This window comes from Hippoglossus hippoglossus, chromosome 4 (assembly GCF_009819705.1).
Source record: "Hippoglossus hippoglossus isolate fHipHip1 chromosome 4, fHipHip1.pri, whole genome shotgun sequence".
Lineage (NCBI taxonomy): Eukaryota > Metazoa > Chordata > Actinopteri > Pleuronectiformes > Pleuronectidae > Hippoglossus > Hippoglossus hippoglossus.
This window is the reverse complement of record NC_047154.1, coordinates 14721937-14741537: the sequence shown is the minus strand read 5'-3', so window position 1 is coordinate 14741537 and position 19601 is coordinate 14721937. Positions and strand designations below refer to the sequence as shown.

The window sequence follows — 19601 nt, the reverse complement described above, 5'->3', positions numbered from 1 at the left end:
CAGACTTTGGTCAAAATGAGTCAAAGCCCAATAGCATGCATCTTGGATCGGTCCCCTGGGTAGTTTCAGTGAATTCAACGCAGCGCTGTAATTCACCAAGCTTGTCAACAAAGCTTTCTTCTCTCCATATACTAAATGCATCTTAAGTCTCGAAGTATTTCCACTCAGCTTTCTCATGTGCAACACTTGGCCGACTCTATGTACAGATTTGGCAGAAAACCTCATGGCAACATGTGGTAATCAATTAAAGCAATAGTTTGGGACTCTGGGGCACGCCATGTTTATAGGTTAGAGTACGACTGTGCTCTTTCCCCATCCTTCTTCTTCACTCCCATGAGAGATCAGTCAGCTCTTCCTCTCAGGTTTCATCCTCGGCTCTAAGACATGAGGTTAGCGCCGTACACCCCTCCGACTCGCTCTTCTTCCCTCAGGCCAACAAGAGGCGCAATGATGTGAAACATCTCAGAAAAATTATTGCAGTAAGTAATTACAGTTTTCTCTCCCGCTGCGGAGTAAACCTTGGAGTGTGCTGTAAACCACACTCTCCCAAAGCCGAGGGCATCCTGGGTAAACTCATCCATTTTTCAACAAGTCCCCCACCCCACAAAAACATATTTCTAAATAGGTCAGTGGAGGGGGGGGAAGTATGGGGAAAGAGGCTGAGGTTGACGGGGGAAGAGACTTTGCAGTAAGAGGCTCTCTGTCCGTGTGTAGTCAGTGATATCTGCGCCCTCAGGAATAGAGAATGATGGGATAAGTGCTGAAAAGATGGGAGATACTGCAGAGGTACACAAGCGACAGATTAAGTTCATGACGTGTGTTTTCTCTGTAACAGTGACTAGATGGGATACGGAGAAGACGGAGGAAGCAAACAAGCACATTTGGAGGCAGAGGAGGATGATCTCACTGGCGGACTTCGCCCGGCGCTCCCCCTCCTCACGCCACTCCGCCCCCGCAGGTGGGGAGAGATGGTCTGCCCCAACGACCTGTGCCTGGAAAGTTGCATGTGCATAGTAACAGGATGGGGGGATGTGCGTGTGTGCGAGCATGTGTGTGTGAGTCTTCCACATTCTGAGAGGAAGGAGTCGGGTGTATTTTTTGCGGCACCACAATGCACCTCTGTATTCTGGTAGTGTCGTCGGTGAGCTGCTTACATCTGGGTGTTTTTTATGAGAGGCTGCGAAACACAGGAAGTCCAGGTTTGTGTGTCGAGAGTGTGTGTTTGGGTGTGTGTGTGTGTGTGCACATGTCTGATGGAAAGCTGAGGAGCTTTACAGCCGTGTTTTGTCCTGATTTACACACACAGACCGCAGGGACCCGGGGACACGTCAGCTGCAGCTTCAGCAATAACTTGACGACGTAATGAAACAGAAAGCTGTGTGAGATGTTTTCAACGTAGGTTGGCGTCCACATGCAAACAATTCTTTCCATTTTAGGAAAGTCAGAGTCCCGCACCTTGTCATTTGGGGAGTTATTTCTGTACCTTACACACATCATCACTCTAATTTAGGTATGTCCTTGCATATGTCATAACTAACAGGTCAGAGTATTATTTAGCTGTAAAGATTGGGCTTATAATTAGGCCTCACCAGTGTTTCCAGTCAATAGCCCACGGAGGCTGAAGTCCATGTGAAGACAGCTGTTCCTCAGCATTGGGGCAAGAACGTCCGTGGTAATGATTTCGTAATTACGGTTAAAGGAAGACGGGGTAATAAAGATGACCCTATAACATCCTCTGCACAGCTGCTCGGCTCTAAACTGTGCGTTTCTTACAAGGGTGACTAACAATGCTAACCCCTTGTTGTCTGGGAAGTGACATATGACTGCAAGTTGTAAGTAAACACGATTGGTGCAAATTACAAAGCTACACTGGCTTTGCAAATATTTCTCTTTCTGGAGATGAGTACATTTCTAACTGTCTGCTCGTCTTTCCACAGAAACACATGCTTGTATTGTTCACTGGCATACAGAAAAGATTCCAGGAGAAAATCAGAAATCTGTTGCTGATTTATCTAAACCCCGGCATTCCACAGGCAAGACGCAAGACATAAAGATGCTATCTATAACCCGGTGAACCAGGGTGCGAGAATCAGGCTGTGTAATTAAGGCAGAGGAAATTGCCGTTTCCAAGCGGATCTGCATCGAGCTGCAATCTGTTCCCAGCTGCACTGAATTATCCTATTAAAAGGCAAGACAAGATCTACGATGAGGTGTGTTTGCCTTCTCCTGGCACGGCCTCAAGCCTCAGAGACAGATAATGTTGTGAAAACAATTTTCGACTTGGTAATTTGTTTAACACCCAAAAAACGGTGAGTGTGTCTCACGGGGTCGTAAGGTTAAAAAACGAAGCCTCGTAACCAAATATTAAATGGAGCAAACGTGAGGTGTTTAGAAGCAGTTAAACATAAGTCTGTGAGCAAAGGAACAGATCATTCTTATAGGTTGGGTTATAACTTCATGTTTAAAACCAATAACTGACTGTAGAGATGGCAGAGTGTTAACTTCCACGCAACGGAGTTTGTGCGTCATGTCCTGCCTCCTGTATGTTCTACCCAGGCGCTACCTCTCACCTAAACGCTCCGACATCTTCCTGTTGTTGTGAACACGTCTGACCCGGACGATCTACTGCTGAGTTCGGGCAATTGTGTCTGGACATTATCTTGAGTTCATGTCTGAAAACAGCTTGGCAGAGAAGCCAAAGGATAAACACCACTCCGCCGAGCCAAAAAGGCATTCTTCAAAACTTCTAATGAGATGCTGTATAATCAAACCGATCACACAGCATCTCAGTAGCTTCCCTTCCTGCCTCCCCGCTGCCTGTAGCCAGGTTGAAACACCGGCATAAACCCCAGCTGAGGAAAGCTGAGAGTCCCAAAGTGTGGCGATCAGCTCGGCCCCAACTCTCCAAAGCGCTCGCTATCGCTTCACTTTCTTGCTCCAGTCTCAGAGGAGCATGACTGTTGCCAAAGCACTGACTCTGCAGGGGAACTGTGCGTATCCTGCCACACAGGTCAGAGGCTGTTTTTCTCCACCGCTCCCTCCGTGCCCTTCCTCTAAAGGTCGTCCTCTCTTACGGCTTTTACATCCTCTGGGTCGCGGCCAACTGATGTTCACTGTGTGTGTGTGTGTGTGTGTGTGTGTGTGTGTGTGTGTGTGTGTGTGTGGTTGCATGTATGTTTTTTCTGTCTGTCTGTTTAATACGAGTGTGAGTGTCTACATACGGTGTTTCTGTCTGAGTGTGGGTGTGGGTGAAAATGTGTGTTCGCGAGCTTATTGGAATGTGAGCATGTGTAAAGTGTCTGGCAGGGTCCAGGCGTGACTGACAAGCTGACTTTGGCCTATTGAGGCGATGGAGCTGAACACACTGCATGCTGCACACACACACACACACACACACACACACACACACACACACACACACACACACACACACACACACACACACACACACACACACACACACACACACACACACACACACACACACACACACACACACACACACACACACACGCATGCATGCATGCTCCCTAAGTGGTGCTTTGTAACAATGTTTTCAGCATGTCATGCACATATTAACTTCATATTTAAACCCTGCAGACATCACACTAATCTCACTCAGACGAAGGTGACTTCACACACTCGGCGTGCGTACAGACACTCTCACACACACACACGCACACATCCTGAGTGGTCTGTAACGCAGCCCAGCAGACTGAGCTGGAGCAGCCAGACTCTCTGCTATAATCCTGACAAACCCTGTGACCTGCAGGCTGCAGCCGAGGCCTGGGACTCCATATTCTACTATTTCACTGGCTGCAGTACAATTCTGGCTCCCGTGAGAGAAGGGTGGAACCATTAGCTCTGGAGAGCAGCAGAGCATTAGAGCTATAGGAGCTGAAGCTGCTCAGTGTAACAGGCAACATTGTTTGGTCAGTAGTTTGGGCCATTCAGCAGGATTGGAGGATAATTGATTGAAGATTATTTTAATTTAATACATAGCATTACACCAGCGGTTTATTCTGCCAATCCTTGTGTACAGTAGGGAATCAGATATGGTGACGACTAGACAAAAAGCTTTAGCCAGCTGATCGTAAAATTAGATTAGCACAATGACTGGAAACAGGGAGAGACAACTATTTTCGGATAGAGCAATGCTAAGTAAATCGACTGCTGGTTGCAGCTCCATATTGATGATGTAAGACTCTTCACATCTGACCCTCCACCAGAAAGGAGATAAGCATATTTTCCCAAAACGTCAACTTCTTTAATCATTGTTTTTTAAGTGATGATTATTTTCATTATCAATCAGTCTGGTACGGAGGAGTAATAGGGCCTTACTGAAGATAGGGGGAAATGTAAGTCGTTTTGGACAAAACTGTCAAATGAATGTATGTAATGGATTGTATGCAGATAAAAAGCTGTTATCTATTGCAACACTCTGATGGGGTTTGATGCTCGGTGGAGATAAAGTTATTATATGTGTGTGATGAGCGGCACTACTGACCTCCTGCTCCTGCTCCACAGCTGGGAGAGAGCTGGCCATTCGAGCATGTACACATGTTGGGTCTGGAGCAGAAGCCATCGCCGCACGAGTTCCTGCAGATTGCTGGAGAGGGGAAGAGAATGAATTTGAGTGGCTCATTCATTTATTTGTTATAATGACATAAGCAGAATAATCCCACCACTATTTGTTATCTTTCCCACTGGGCTTTGTGGTATTTGTGGTATCGAGGATTTAAGGATCGAGGAACTTACGAACGATACACTGGTTCCCTCCTGGCAGCGTCTTCCAGCCGGGACAGCAGTATGAATGGAAGCGAGAGCCACACACATTGGGCCTGACGGAGACAAAAAGATAGAACAAACAAACTCAATACTCACCCAGACCTCCCAAACATATTTTAGTAAGAAAAAAAAAACCTAAACAAATACACACAGTTATGAGTTTATGAGCTGCCCAGGATCTGCACAGCCTCTGCTTTGAGAATAAACATAACAAACTTTGATACAAAGCCTCCTCCGGTGATGGATGGAGGTATTTTCAGAGAGGGGAGCGAGGGGGGGAAGTACGAGGGGCCTGAACGACACAATGAGGAAACGACTTTTGTTTTCATTAAAGGCTGAATTTAAACTGGGAAGGCGAGATAAAGCCCTGCTCTCTGGCTGATTCCCTGCCTGGCTGTCCTGTTCTCTGGCAAATATCCAGAGATCCTCCCCATCGCTGCCCGACCCCGGCTCTGATCCTGACTGCTAGAGGGCCTATACGCTGAACTTTGACCCCATCTGACAGATGTAAGAGTCATAACAGTGCTTGACTGGCCTGAAAGGTTAGCCACAAAGTTTTAGTCTCAGGAAATGGCTAAACCATATCTAGAGAAGACAAGCTCTGCTCACACACACACACACACACACACACATAAACAAGCAGCTGCCTTCCAATCTAGCGCAAAGTACACCTCACTTTCACTTTTTATTAGCCATGAATAATTACACTCCCACTTTTAGCTCCGTTTAGTTAGAAGTGGAGTCAAACTACCAACGTGCATCAATCCCAAAACCCAAATCCACATATTACGAGGAAGTGTGAGTCATTGTGAGTGAAATACACCAAAACGCTTCATTAAGCTGTGTAACAAGCAGAAGTGATTCCAACTCCGTGGTCGTACTAATGATATCCTTACTGACCTTAGTGTGTAATAGTCAGTATATCTGAAGTCATCAGCCCTGGTGGGTTGTTGTTTGCGTTTACTGGCGGAATGACGAAGAACCCAGGGAACGCAGCTCAGTAAATTGGGGGAAAGCGTGAGACAGATGCTCATGGTGGAGCCATTTACCACAGGGATCACATCTCCTATAGTCTGGAAAATTTCTGCCCCCAGGACATAATTTATGAGTGTTTAAAGTAACACTGGCCAAGGTCTAGTCGAATTACAAAACAACTTAACAAGCATTTAACAAGGGGAACCCCAGCAATTTAGTATTGCACTTTCATAAAGCTGAGGGACGTGTTAAGGAAAGGCAAGGTTTGAGTATAACGTTTCAAAAACACTTGGTTCTACATTTACCACAATGCAGCTCAAATGTTAATTTGCCTGTTTCAACCTCCAATATTAATAATCTTGATGATATTAAATGAGTTATTTCTTTAACTTTGCAGAGCTGTCTCACAGAGGACATCTTCAAATTTGACAACTTGCTGGCACATTTACCTCTGGAACATTCAAGCTTGGTGTGAGAATGTGGTATGGGTTCTCTTTTGGAGCAGATTTGATTAAGTCCAGGATTTTATTTTTTTCCATAACATTTCACAATAGGGAGGGGGTTAGTCTTGGTGTAGGTTGGCGCTCTACAAGCAATAATAATAATAACTTTGTTTATAGAGCACTTTTCAAAATTATTACAAGAAGTTCCCTTCTAGTGATCATTTCTCATCAGTTAGTCAATCATATCCATCGAAACAATGGAAAAGTTGCTTATTTAGTCAAACTAGCCAGGCCAACAGCCAAATCAACAGTCACTTGAGAAGTGACTGTTGATTTCCACTTGTTGAGTGACTTGAAGGAGAAATTATAGGATGTATTCTCGTTTTTTGGAAAGGAAATGTCACCTTCTTATTATTATGACTTATCTTTGGATAAAGGTTTGAACTGAAGGAAACAATAGCCTGACTTTGTTCAAAATCCACATTCCAGCATCTCTAAAGCTCACTCATCAACGCATTATATTTCATTTGTGGAAGTCGTGTAAAGACCAAAGAAAAGAGAGCAACAATTCCACATTCCTCAGGGAGTTATATTCCAGATTATTTCTTGAAACTGCTGCTTTATACTCAACCAGCAGAGACTCTGGGAAGTTATTGGTCCAACAGCTCATTTCCTTGAAGTTAGAACTATTCATTGAAACAAATATATCAGAAATACGTTTTCGATGAATAGTCTATTAATTAGCAATCGGATTGACTAATTATTTGTTTGCCATGAAACCAAAAATAAAAGTCAACATGACAGTTAGCTTTTTCTTGAATAGAAAAGAGCATCAAAACGAACAAAGTGGTGAATAAAGAGTTCGTTCTCGTGAACTTCTGAAGTTCCTTCTGCGTGAAACAGATGACCGACCTCCTTCCTCAGCAGACAGTAGACCGTAGTAACCGCGGGCTGTCACCAGGGAGATGACAGCTGGGGTTTGAATCTCTGATGGGATGAATAACAGGGCACACCTCCAACCACATTACCAGATGGCATGGTGGGGGGACAGAGAGACAGACAAACAGGTGGGCAAGCAGACAGGAGATATTTACGTAGGCAGAAGTAGTGGTCGGACTGAGAGGGAAGAGAAATAAAACAGACAAAAAGCAGAAACTGAAACGTGAGGGTTGACGTTTTAAAGAGAAAGTGTCAAAGGCAGTGAGGGGAATGGCCGTTAGGATGGGGAAGGGAAAACAGGACGGTGGGAAAGGAACAGGAGATCAGTGGGAGGCAAAGCAAAACAAGTTTATGTTGAGAAGAGGAAGAAGCAGGAGGAGGAGTGGGAGCAAAGAACAGAAGATATGGAAACGAAGGAGAAAGCCGTATAAGCAAGAAGAGGCCAGACCCTCGGTGGGGGTTGAATTTCTGGGGAAAACAAACAAACTAAACTGAGCTTTGAAAAAAAAAAAAAAGCATTAGAAATGCATAGAGCCATAGACATCAGCATTCCAGCACATAATGAGCAGAGAACTTAATTTCTTCCTGATCTATTTGTCTGCAGAGCGTTAAAGATTTTCCACTGTTACAGACCTGGGGGATGTCAATATATGAAGGATTACACGGGGCAGACCCCGAGGTGCTCTGGTTTGTTATTCTTCCTCTCTCTCTCTGACTTCTTCTATCACACAGAGGAGGCTTTAGAGGGTGAGCTGAACTAAAACAGACTGAAAGACAGCCATAAAAAAATGGAGTTTAAGCCCCGGGGGTTTTCCTCAATATTGAAATGTCCTACTGTTCTCAGGCCTCAATCTAAAGGAGATTAACTCTTCTGTGGCCATGTCGCGGACTTTGAAGTTGCCTCCTGGCCCGTGGATCGCTCATTAACCGCCATTAATAGTAATAAAAGGAAAATGGCTGCCACTGCGTCCAAGGGGAAATGTGAAGAATGGAGGAAAAGCGGGAACTGAAGTTAGGGCTCAAAGGAAGGACAGTATCAGAGAGATTTTTGGATTGGACCTAAGTAGTTTTTGATTCTTGGTTAGATAAAACAAGCAATATGAATCAGTCATGTTGGCCACTGCTCAAATATAATCACCGTTTTCTGCCAGACAAAACAACACATTGATTAAACATCTATGATTGTCTTTGGTTTTTTTGTGGTTTCTTTCCATTTTAGCAACGAGTTGTAAAATTAGAAACTGCAAAATCAACAAGCCTGTTCGAGGCTGTGGCCTGAGGGTCCTCTTCCCGGTGCAGGAATCCACAGGGTCAAAGGGTGAGGCAGTTCAGAGAAACAGCCTCCTCTGACCTACAAGGAAGGGCAGCGCTTCACGCAGGCATGCGTGGAAAATGACTGCAGACAGTTTCCATCAGGACACAGAGCAGAAGTTCACAGGTGACAAGGCTCCAGGTCAGGTGTCTGTGTTCATGTATGTGTGTGTGTGTGTGTACTGGTCATAGGTCAAAGGTCACGTGCCTGGTATCTGACCCTCCCTCAGGAAAACTCTTACGTAGTGCTGTCTTTAGCAATAACTCAGCCTGCTGCTCAAACAGAGGAGATCATACAGAACTGAGTGTATAGTCAACGACTCAACTACATGGTGATTAGGGCGATGGATAGACATATTCCACACTAGTTATTGTACTTCTATGGAAAAAGATTACAGCACTCAGTAGAGTGTATACCTCTGCTAGTCCCCTTACGAAACCACAGGTAAATTCACTGGATCCAGATTTTTATTTGGATCTACACCAAATTGCTCCTACTCATAAATATCAGTCCTCTTAACGTGACAATTAAAAAAAAATCAAAATCCATGAATTATTCTTTAAAAAATCAATGAAAATGTTGAAAGAAATCTCAGAATATTGTAGAAAGTGATTCTTCTTTGGGTCATGTCTTACCCCTCCACAATTTCACGTAAATTGGTCAAGTATTGTTTACGTAACCACAAACAACTGCAGATGAAAGCATAACCCCCTTGTAATTAGTGGTAAATTACAGAAATATATACGTTCTCATTGTGAGGAAATGTCTTCACTGACGGGTAAATATTGAATATCTCCCGTTGTTAGTTGCTCGTGCTTCAGAGAAGCTGGAGGAAGCACTGGAAGAAAGGAAGGACAGGAGGTAGAAAGGAGGTAAGCATGAGGGGAAATGAAGGGAAAATGAAAAAAAACAAAGGAGAAATTGCAGAGCATAAGAGGAGAAGGTTATATTGCAAATAGTTTGTGAGTTTGGTTTATGTTAACTGTTAAATCCTAATCGAGGATAATAACCGGACCCGTCGGATAAATGTCCTTCCCACCTCAGAGACGAGAAACAGTGGGTACTCTCTTGTCCTGGCAAAACATTCTCCTGCTTAACTCACCACGAGAGAATTGAACGTGAATTGAATTGAGAAACAGATAAAGAGGGAAAGAGTGAGAGATTGTTGGCCGTGTAGTGGAGGAAGGAATTGGCTGTGTTTGTTGAGATGACTCTTCTGGCTGAGAAACAACGGGGAGATTAAGTTCTATATTATATTAACTTAAACTGCGGTCGACCGTACAAACCCAAGAAGAGATTGATTGTTTTTCTTATCCCTGAAAAATACATGTGATAAACACCGAGACCTTTCTTGACTCGGATGATTTGTGGCGGAGCTAATATTGTTTGTGATCGGCAACAGAAATAATTTAAAATCAAACACAGCTCTGCACACAAATAAGCTGGTGCGATGCCTTTATGTGTTTGTTTTGTGTGCGCGTCGATGTGTGTGGCAGCGTCAAATGTGGGAAGTAAACCAATGGTGAAGCCTTTTTTTTTTATCCAGTCTGACATTAAACAGAAACCACTTTATTCACAGACCACATGCCAATCAGTGGTCCCAGATAATCCTGCCTTTACTGCTCAGCCTTACCCTGCACGTACAGTAAGTATAAAGCACAGACACATAAAAAAAACTAAAATGGAACCTAATGCACATAAAAGAGAAATCGAGAAGCTGGCGATTCTTCATGTGTCCCAAATATAAATTCCTCCCTAGCTATTTTGGGGCTCTTTATTCCTTTCCTTGTCCTCAAAGCACTCCGAGGTAAGGAAGTTTGTCCTGTGACTTTGAAAAACAGGGAAATGCTTTTCCCTTTCAAAATCATGCACATGCCAAGGCCAGACTATAAATAGAGGATCATATCCAGGCCATTGGGGTGGTATTGACGTTAAACTGGAGGGGACTGGAGTAACCGAATGTGATTCTCTGCTTCGGGTCTGACTGTCAGCCAAAGTAGCCAGGATCCAAAAAAACGCCTCTCCTCAACAGAGCAGAGCGGGGCCAAGTTAATAAGGTGGGTGGCTGGAACGGAAAAAAAAACTTGGCTGGACTCTTCAACACGAGAGATTGAACTATGAATTTTTAACTCTTACATTAGAAAGAAAATAAGAGAAATCAAAAACTCGCCATCTCTGCCTCATTCTTTCCTTCTCTTTCTCTACCAACCAGACGCTCAATCATCCATCAATAGAGCAGACGCTGCAGGCCGCCAGGCTAAACTCTGATCAGATGCTGCCCTTGAGTGGACTGGTGCCAGCCTGTAGTGTGGGAGCCAATAAATCAGAGTCAGTCAGCATAAGACCAGGCACGACCAGAGACAGAGCAGGGGATACGGAGCTCCAGCCAGCAAATAAACACTACACCACAGCCCAAGGCCAGTGTAATGGGCATCATTAAAATAACCTCCCTCCATCTCCCACAAAGAGAATCTGTGGAAACCATACTGAGTTACTGACAGTCCACCGTGACTGGTGCAACTCTTGCACCTTGTACACACAAATGCGGATATTTAGCACAAAAAAATAAATAAACTTGTCCACATGCAAACGTCGTTTAAATCACTAAAACTCTGGTTTCTGTGTATCCGTGTGTACATGAGAAAAGGAGCGCTTGGAAAACAATGACATCCTACTTTGTGCACGCCCACTGTTGCTTTGTGTAATGAGCCTGTGCCAGAAACAACAACAACAATGGCAGCTAGATAACCACATTCGCTACGCTTGGTTAGCACTGCTTGGTCAAATTACAAGTTAATTACATTTTCATTACTGCACAACATTACCAGCATTCACAGGCATCTGCCCCGCCCATTATTACTCAGAACACAGCGTTCTTCTCTGGTATTTGACTCATGTAGACTTTATCGCCAACTACTGGCACGTCAAGCATTTTTTGTGTTCTTCTTCATTTGGACGGAGATACTTTGTAAACATCGTATACATATAGATATATTTCTTGAAAACGGAGGGGGAAATATTAGATCAGAAATTACAGCAGTAGAGAAGACAAGCTCTTCGCTGAAGGCATTACGTTAAGACACAAGCATTTGGGTTTGCACGTTGTTTAGTTAGTTGTCATGAACAGTCCAATTCACTGCTTCCTGTGTACGATACATTTGGCCCACACCACCCAAAGGCTTATCAACAGCCACAACACTTAACTTAGTCATTGCAAATGGGATTTCGTCACCCTGAGGCTTCAGCGCAGCGGTGGTTAGATGACTAATTTTACCCAAATTCACTTGAACTGTGATCGTTTTCAGCAAGTGACGCTCAAACGGTTACTGAAAACAAATTCAACACATTAGATTTGTTTGCTCTGGCCAGCTCGCCACAGCACAGGGGAGGTCGCTTGAAAAGTCTCCAAAATAATTCAAGTGACAGTTACGAGGCAACACCTAGAAACCCAATGAAAATAATCCAAAAAGATGTCAAACAGTTTCGGTTCGGGGGCACTCATCTTGGCCTGGAGCCCGTCCTGTTCAACATATACCCTGATTTACAAAGATCCTGATCACCTCTTTACTTCGGTGCACAAACACGATCACTGCATGAGCATTTCATTCCGAACACAGTAGTAGTGTTTCCAGAACATTTAACAATGTAATGGAAAAAGTCTGCAGGCTTTTGTTTCTTGTTCTCATGAAACCACACACTATTCGATGGGAATAATACTCTATTGTGCAAAGTCTCCTGGTTTCTCTTTGCTCTCTCTCCTCTGGCCGCTCACTTGACTGTCTGTTTGACAAACTGTGAATGTGAATTATTGCTCAGTCAGATCACGCATTTAATGCATCCAGTTGAACGCCAATCGCCTCAATTGTGGTGCGGTGAGCGCTCGATGCAGCAGACAGGATAATGGTGGCTGTGAACAGTAAATGATAAAGGGCTTCCATGCTCGCTCAGTCTCTTCTATAAAACATCTTCTTTAGAATAAGGTCTCAATGAGGACCATTTTCTTTATTCAACATGGACAAATGCCTTCCATATTAAGCAAAATGAGGCAGTCAAATCTATTTCCACTACGCAGCAGGAACCCTCCCTGAGCGTGTTTGGAGAGAAAACACCAGTTCTAGACTCTACATGGGCTTTAGCGTGCGTTAGCAATAAGCCTAAACTGAATACAATTCACAGAGTTTGGTTATTTGTCACTGTCACTATCGCTACCAAACTCGTTTTCATCTCTTTCACCTCATTTCCGTATTTCCTTCACCTTTTCCTTTATACTTTTCTTTAACTCTTGTTCTGCTGCTTTGTCACCTACAGCGATGAAACAAATGCCCCTTTTCATACCCCCCCCCCCCTCCACCCCAGGGTGATACGAATACCTCATTTCCTGTGGCTTGGCACTGGGGGAGCCGTAAGCTGGGACAGATGGGAGTATGATTGGAATAACTGATGCCGACACTGAAAACGGGGGCCCCCAACAAAACAGTCTTTGTTTTGTAGCGAAATATACAGTGAAAAAGTCTTTGCTGCACACTGACATACATCCCACACCCAAATTCATGGTGTTTAGTGAAAGAGCTGGACGGCAGCAGGAGAGAGGGAGAGAGAGAGAGAGAGAGAGAGAGAGAGAGGGGACGCAGGGGGGAGGCAGGGATGGGGGAGGTTGCAGCTGGTGAGAGGTGATGTGATCCCTGGTGCTTATTTCACTGGATACTCCCCACATATGGACACTCAAATAAACAACACCTTTAAAAACATACACATGTATGTTCATATGTACCCACACACACACACACGCACCGTTCTCCCCATCGCTTGGTTCCACTTCGAACACCAGGGGGCCAGAAAACTGCCCTCAGCCGTCCTGAACTACTTTCTCCAGCTTAAGTAATACCCATTGGGGAATTTGGGTCATGCTTTTCTCTCATCATCTCTTCATGAGATGTAAAGGACGCTGCTTTTTCCCATGTAAAATGCCAAATTGCTGTAAACAGACTGTGTGGCGAAGCGGCCTGTTTAAGGTTGAGCATGTGCTGTTTTTGTGAAAACAATGTGGTAGTATTCAGCAGCATAATTTGGTATAAGGCGAGCTTGGCTACAGCCCAGAGAGCACAGCAGTTTGAGAGAGAGCTGCCAGGAAAGCAGAGAGGGGAAAGTCATTTAGATTTAAAATCCTTCTTCTCCGGATAAAGCAACAAATGTTCTGAGTTGTGTATGCAAAACCAAACTTAATGCACTTCTCCTCATTTCAGCCTTCCTCTTATGAATACTTTTACAGTATAATATGAACCAAATCAATACCAAACTGCACTGCTGTTTATTTAGGTTTTGACAAAGACACAGCCCTACCCTCTTAGAGTCTCCTGGCCGCGGCGTCGGACCCGCTGCGCCTCTCTCTGGTCCACGGGGCTGGTCACGCGGGTCGCTTGGTACTGTCCATTCCCAGTTTGTTCAGACGCCACATGAACCGCCGCAAGACACACTGCCGCCCATCGCAGCAGCATCTGAGCCAGATTCCCTGATCCCATTGGTCCGTCTGGCTATCCCTCCGACCGGCAGCGCCTCTGTGTTAACACTTACTCTCTGACTCTCTGTTCACCGTGTGGACCCAGGCTGAGCAGAGGGTTCTAGACCTGGATCCAATCCTGTTGTGCACGCCAGAGTAGGGGCTGTAGACGGAGGAAGAGAGGAGGGAAAGTTAAGAAACACACAAAACCTTTATTGGACATAGACTGAAAGAGAAAACTTTTCTGTCATAGGTTCCACCATAGCCTTGTCAGGTGGGTTATTAGCATCATTAATGATATCAGAGTGGCTACTTTAACAGTTTGTCGTGCGACTTGGCAAAGTAAAGTTTTAACCATTTATCCATAGTTTTACGCCAATTTGAAGCAAAAACTGTGAATCCTACTACGTAACTATGTTACTACGTAACTTTGTTATTTTTAGCTAACAATCTAAACTTTTCAAAACATTCTCAGTTGCACCATTGACGTGTACTGACTCGGTTTGATTGCCAAATTTTGTTCCTGGCAGAAGTTCCCCACTGGGCCACAAGTACCTCTGGTTGGAAATCACTGATGTTATGGATCAAATTGATTTTACCCCTTGTTATGCAGCTCACATCACCCTCGCACATTCTCCAATTTGAAAAACCCTGTGAGAAGCACACACTATACCAGCGGTGGTTATATGGACTAAAGAGAAAACATATGAGCTGCTCGTGAATAAAGACGAACAAGCGAGAAAATAGACTAGACACTTAAATCCCAATTTCCAGCAATCTGTTTTCACTGTACTGCACTTCAAAGCATCTCATAAGTGGTTATCACTGCAGACAACAAATACTGTGTGTATTGACGGCAGACTAGAGAGGAAAAAGTCATAAACTGACTAGATAGACATGTTCGGTGTCACCGATCCAATGCTGTTAGCTAAATGTTAAATGTTTATCGTCTTTAAATTGGATGATAATAAGGATCGTAAATATACCATCAAACAACATATATATTATACAAATATATATATTTGGAATCGCACACTGGTGGTCAAACCCCTGGAAATATAAGAAGATAAATATCAGGCGTTATGAGAAGCAACATTTATTTTAGTTTTACTTTATATTTTCTCTTTAGTTGTTTTTTGTTGTGAAAAACTTATATGTCATATGTGCAAACTGTGACAAGAGGTCATAGCTTTGATGTAAAAGGTCACATGCAAAAAAAAGTTGTGACTCACTGCCTTAAATCATAGCTGTTGCCTAGAGGGCGCCAGAGAGACAGACTAGATGGAGGCTGCTCGAAAGGACAAGAGTGAGAGTTAAGTAAGAGTTAAATGGTGATGTAAAGATAATCAAGTAGCTCAAATGACTCTCTCTCTCAGTCGTACTTCCCAGATCAGTTACTGATCTTAAACACACAAGAACCACCCCCCACTGCAATTCCGTGTACAATATGGATTCCTAAATCTAATTAGTTCACATTTTCTAACTCCATACTGAGCACACACTAAGTCTTACAAGCCCGGCCAAGCTGCATTAACGTATATGAAATTGAGAAACATCCAGGGTCCAGCTGGGTTGGACCGCCGTGAGGTTTATTTTCTCTTCTCCACCTCATTATAGACTTCAGGTTTAAGAGTGAACTGTGGGCCCCTGGTGATATATAACCTCAGCAGACCCAGCCCTCCAGCCCTCAGCCCTCCAGTCATGGGTCCCAACATATTATCTGGGCTGGACAAATAAAGGAAAAGAAAAGAAATATATGGCCCTATGCACATCACACTGACTGAGATGAATTTTAAAGGAAATAGGAGCTAGAGTAGACTCTATATAGCACGCAGAGAGGAGGAGAATGATCCAGACAGGAAGAGATGAATGTGAGTATAAGTGTCCATAATAACCTCCCCCATGGAGGTTACGTTTTCACCACTGTCCGTTTGTTCGTTTGTGAACAAAATGACACAAAAACTACTGGATGGGTTTCCATGGAACTTGGTGGAAGGATGGGGTATGGGTCAGGGGAAAAAGACATAAACTTTTGGTGCGAATCCAGGTTTTCTTATTTAACTTTTTTTAACATTGCGGGAAGGTTATTTTTACAACATTGTCACCAATTTCCCGGGCAATGATTCATGGATCTTGCTGAAAAAAATCTGGCACATTTAGGGGATTGATGTCTATGAGTTCGCGGTGCAGCTTGACTGAATTTAAGAGGACCGTTGGGCCTTTGCGGAGGTATGCACGTTACTGAGTGCCATTCTAGTGACTCCACAAATCATTTCCCCCCATTTAATTCAAACCAAAATAACTGTATTCAAAATATATGACTGGAACAACTACTTTGTGATGGCTTAATTCACCCCTTAATAAATCTTATTTATTTTTATATCTTTTTATATTCTCCTTTAAGGACAAGTTCTATATAAAAACACACATTTTCCCCATTCAATCATGACAAGTAAAAGCTGTGGTTGAAGCTGCTTGAAGGAAGCGAAGTAGATGGAGGCAGGATCCATGGTGAACAAAAGAAATGCCTCATCAATTAAGGAGTAGGAGACTTCTCCCTCTGAGGGTTCTGTCAAAGTAAAGCATCCGTGCATCCTGCATTATCAAAGAATCATCTGCACAATGGAGCATATCAATAACAGAATATTTACTGTAAAATTGAAACTAAATAATCGCAAAGCACAACTTTAAATCAGTAGATTCATATGCAGGGTCTTGTCAGATGCAAAAACCACACAGTGAAATACATTTGCAGTGGATTCGAGCACAGACACACTTCTACAGCCACTTCTACTTACACAGTATAACCCCCTTACATTAATGAGACTTTTTCAAGTTGACATAAAGACAAATGTGTTTTTTTTCCATAACACTGCAGCGAAGACACGAGCTCCGCTTGTCACCACAACTTTATGAATGGAGGAAAAAAAAGCGCAACATCCGCTCCTGTGCGCAGAAACGCGAGTTAATCAAAGATGGCAAAAAATTGGTTAGTGCGCTTTTTTATTTCTTTGAAATAAGAGACTCCGCTTCACTCGACAGGAAATAATCTTACCCCAAACTATGGGAACGTCAGCAAGACGAGCAATCGGACTGTAGAACGTGACCAGCCTGTCGGTGGGTTTCTGTTTTTTCACGCAGTTTCCCCCCCAAAAAAGCCGGTAAAAAGTGCAAACTACGCGCATGGACGCTCACGGGAACACATGTGGAGCTCACCATCCACCTCGCTGCATGTTAGACTTGCAGCTAAGCAACAGACATGCATGAAGAGATAATGTGAAACAACGGACTTCTGAAACAATAGTCAGCATCAAACCTATTGATAAGTTGATCGTTAGTGTCAGGAGATCAGCAATGCGCACGGTACCTTGCAACAATTGGAGTGCCTTGGCGTCGAGGAGCCCAGAGTCGGAATATGAGACAGGATATGTTTCCCCAGAATGGAATATTTAACTATAGCCTTGTGAGAAAAAGAGAAAAAGTTAGGGAATTGCCCTGTTTGGGAGAGAGGGGAGGGGACACAGGGAGGGAGAGAGGGGGGGAGAGAGGGGGTAGGAACGGACTGCAGGACAAACCCACATTCCTCAAGACTCCTCGAGTTGTTATAACAGGGGCCAAAGCAGCTAAATCTTCACACTGATGCTAACATGGCTTCACCATCATCCCCAAAAGAAGAAGAAAAACACCCCTGCAGGCTTCCTGGGTGATGACACTAAAGTAAATGATCTCTGGTGACTGCTAAGTGGCATTTGCATTAACATGAGGCTGAGGTGAAAAGAGCCAACAGTTGAAAATCAACAGGGAAATTAACATTATCCATGTCATGCTGGTAGTTTAGGAAAAATAAAAGTATTCAACGGGTTAATAGAAATTAAGAGTAACATCTTATTCCATAACCTCAGGACTCAATATATATATATAATAGAAAATGAATTACTTTTTTAGCGTAGTGTTCTCGTAATCCATTTTTTTTTATCATGTCTTATTCTAGTTTAGTCATTTAATCTTTTTATTTTGTATTACTGCGTTTTATTCTGTTGTTGCATTTTAACTGTATTTTAACTTTGCACAAAAAAAGTCTTATTTGATTTGATAAATGAAGTGGCAAAGCCTAAAGAGTCAAATTTACGCTTGCTATTCAAATAGTCCTCTGCTATTTACTGCCTCGGCCCACCGCTGCTTGTGATTGACACATCCTTGTGCTTTGTTGCCACAAGTGCTGATAGGAAGTTAACATTGAGAGTGGCCATCTGGGTGGTATATTGGTGAGGACAGCTGAGCACATCTCAGATGCTGCTACCCACTGTGCTGGTTTCACCGCTCTCAACAAGAATGGTACAGTGTGGATCTACAGGGGAGGGCCTTGTTTTCTATTTGAACAAAATGAGAAAGCAAAAGTGGTTTGGAGCAAATGTATCGTTACTGTTTTAAGTAGTGCAGCTTCATTTCTAACCTTGTTCTGAGCATATTCAGAGTATGATGGAGGCTGTGGAGAGAGACATCTCCTGCATATGCAATGGTACTATTTTGACCCTACAAATGTTCGGGTCCACGACATTTTTCCGAAGGGGCTGTATGTGTGAAGGTAGTTACGTGTGAAGTGTGATGAAGCATTTTGATTTATGTTTCACCAAGGGATATGATTACATCATTTTTGACACAGCAAATTCTAATTCTATCTGTCGCATACACAAACCTTACACAGTACGACATGCAGTGAAATACCTTCTACGACCCCACTTGACATAAAGATAAGACAAAAAAAAAGACCTGTTTGCTATTGTCACTGGTCTAATTAACTGGTCACAGGCCAAAACAACCAACAGGCCACCAGGAAATGTCCCAGTTCTCCCCATTGGGTGCCTGCTGTGCTTTAACAGAAATGGTATATAAGAGCGATCAAAGCTAAAAAACCTATTTGAAAAAAGCAATCTGATGACGTATTGTCCTGTTAATAGCAGTAAAGAAGCTTCTCAGTGTTCTTTTGGTTCTTCAGTCAGTGATGAGCAACATAAAGTCTGAAGAACCTCTGTTAGTCAGAGTGGAGACTTGTCATTGGCAATTGACTCATTGGGGGATAACAGTAGTGTGCTGAGGACAGGGACTCTTGAACTGTCTCATACACACACACACACACACACACACACACACACACACACACACACACACACACACACACACACACACACACACACGGGTCATAAATACTTTTTTACACAAACAGACTTGAGAGCTACCTGGAAATCGTCTTATTTATCCTCCCTGACATCATCTGATGCGTCGACAAAGGGCTGAGATTACTGCCTTTTTCAGTTTTCAGGACAAAGATTTAAAAAAGTTGGGTAACTACAACCAGGTGCTTCATGCTTTTTGTCGAGGCATGATTTAGATTTACCAGAATGAATGCGTGGATTAGGATTTCCGGAGAAGAGATGACGCAAAGCTACATTTAATTATAAAGAGATTCATTCAAATTTCACTTGAAAACTTGAACATTTCCACATTGTGCTCACTGATAAATGAAAGTTCAGCTTTGTTTCCACCACATGATTTAAACAGCACTGAAACTGACTGAGTAGATTCCCATTAGAGAAGATTTTAGTATTGATACATGGACACACACACACACACGCACACACGCACACAC

At 43.3% G+C, this 19601-nt stretch overlaps 1 protein-coding gene across 1 annotated transcript in view; it reads right to left on the bottom strand.

Moving 5' to 3' along the window:
• The window catches only part of fbn2b (fibrillin 2b), a 65696-nt gene extending 48279 nt beyond the window's left edge, over positions 1-17417 (bottom strand). The window contains 4 exon segments of the mRNA XM_034582694.1: positions 4508-4609; positions 4759-4841; positions 13798-14117; positions 17322-17417. Coding sequence (XP_034438585.1) covers positions 4508-4609; positions 4759-4841; positions 13798-13976 — 364 coding nt within the window. The 5' untranslated portion in view covers positions 13977-14117; positions 17322-17417.
• Positions 17418-19601: the final 2184 nt, after the last annotated feature.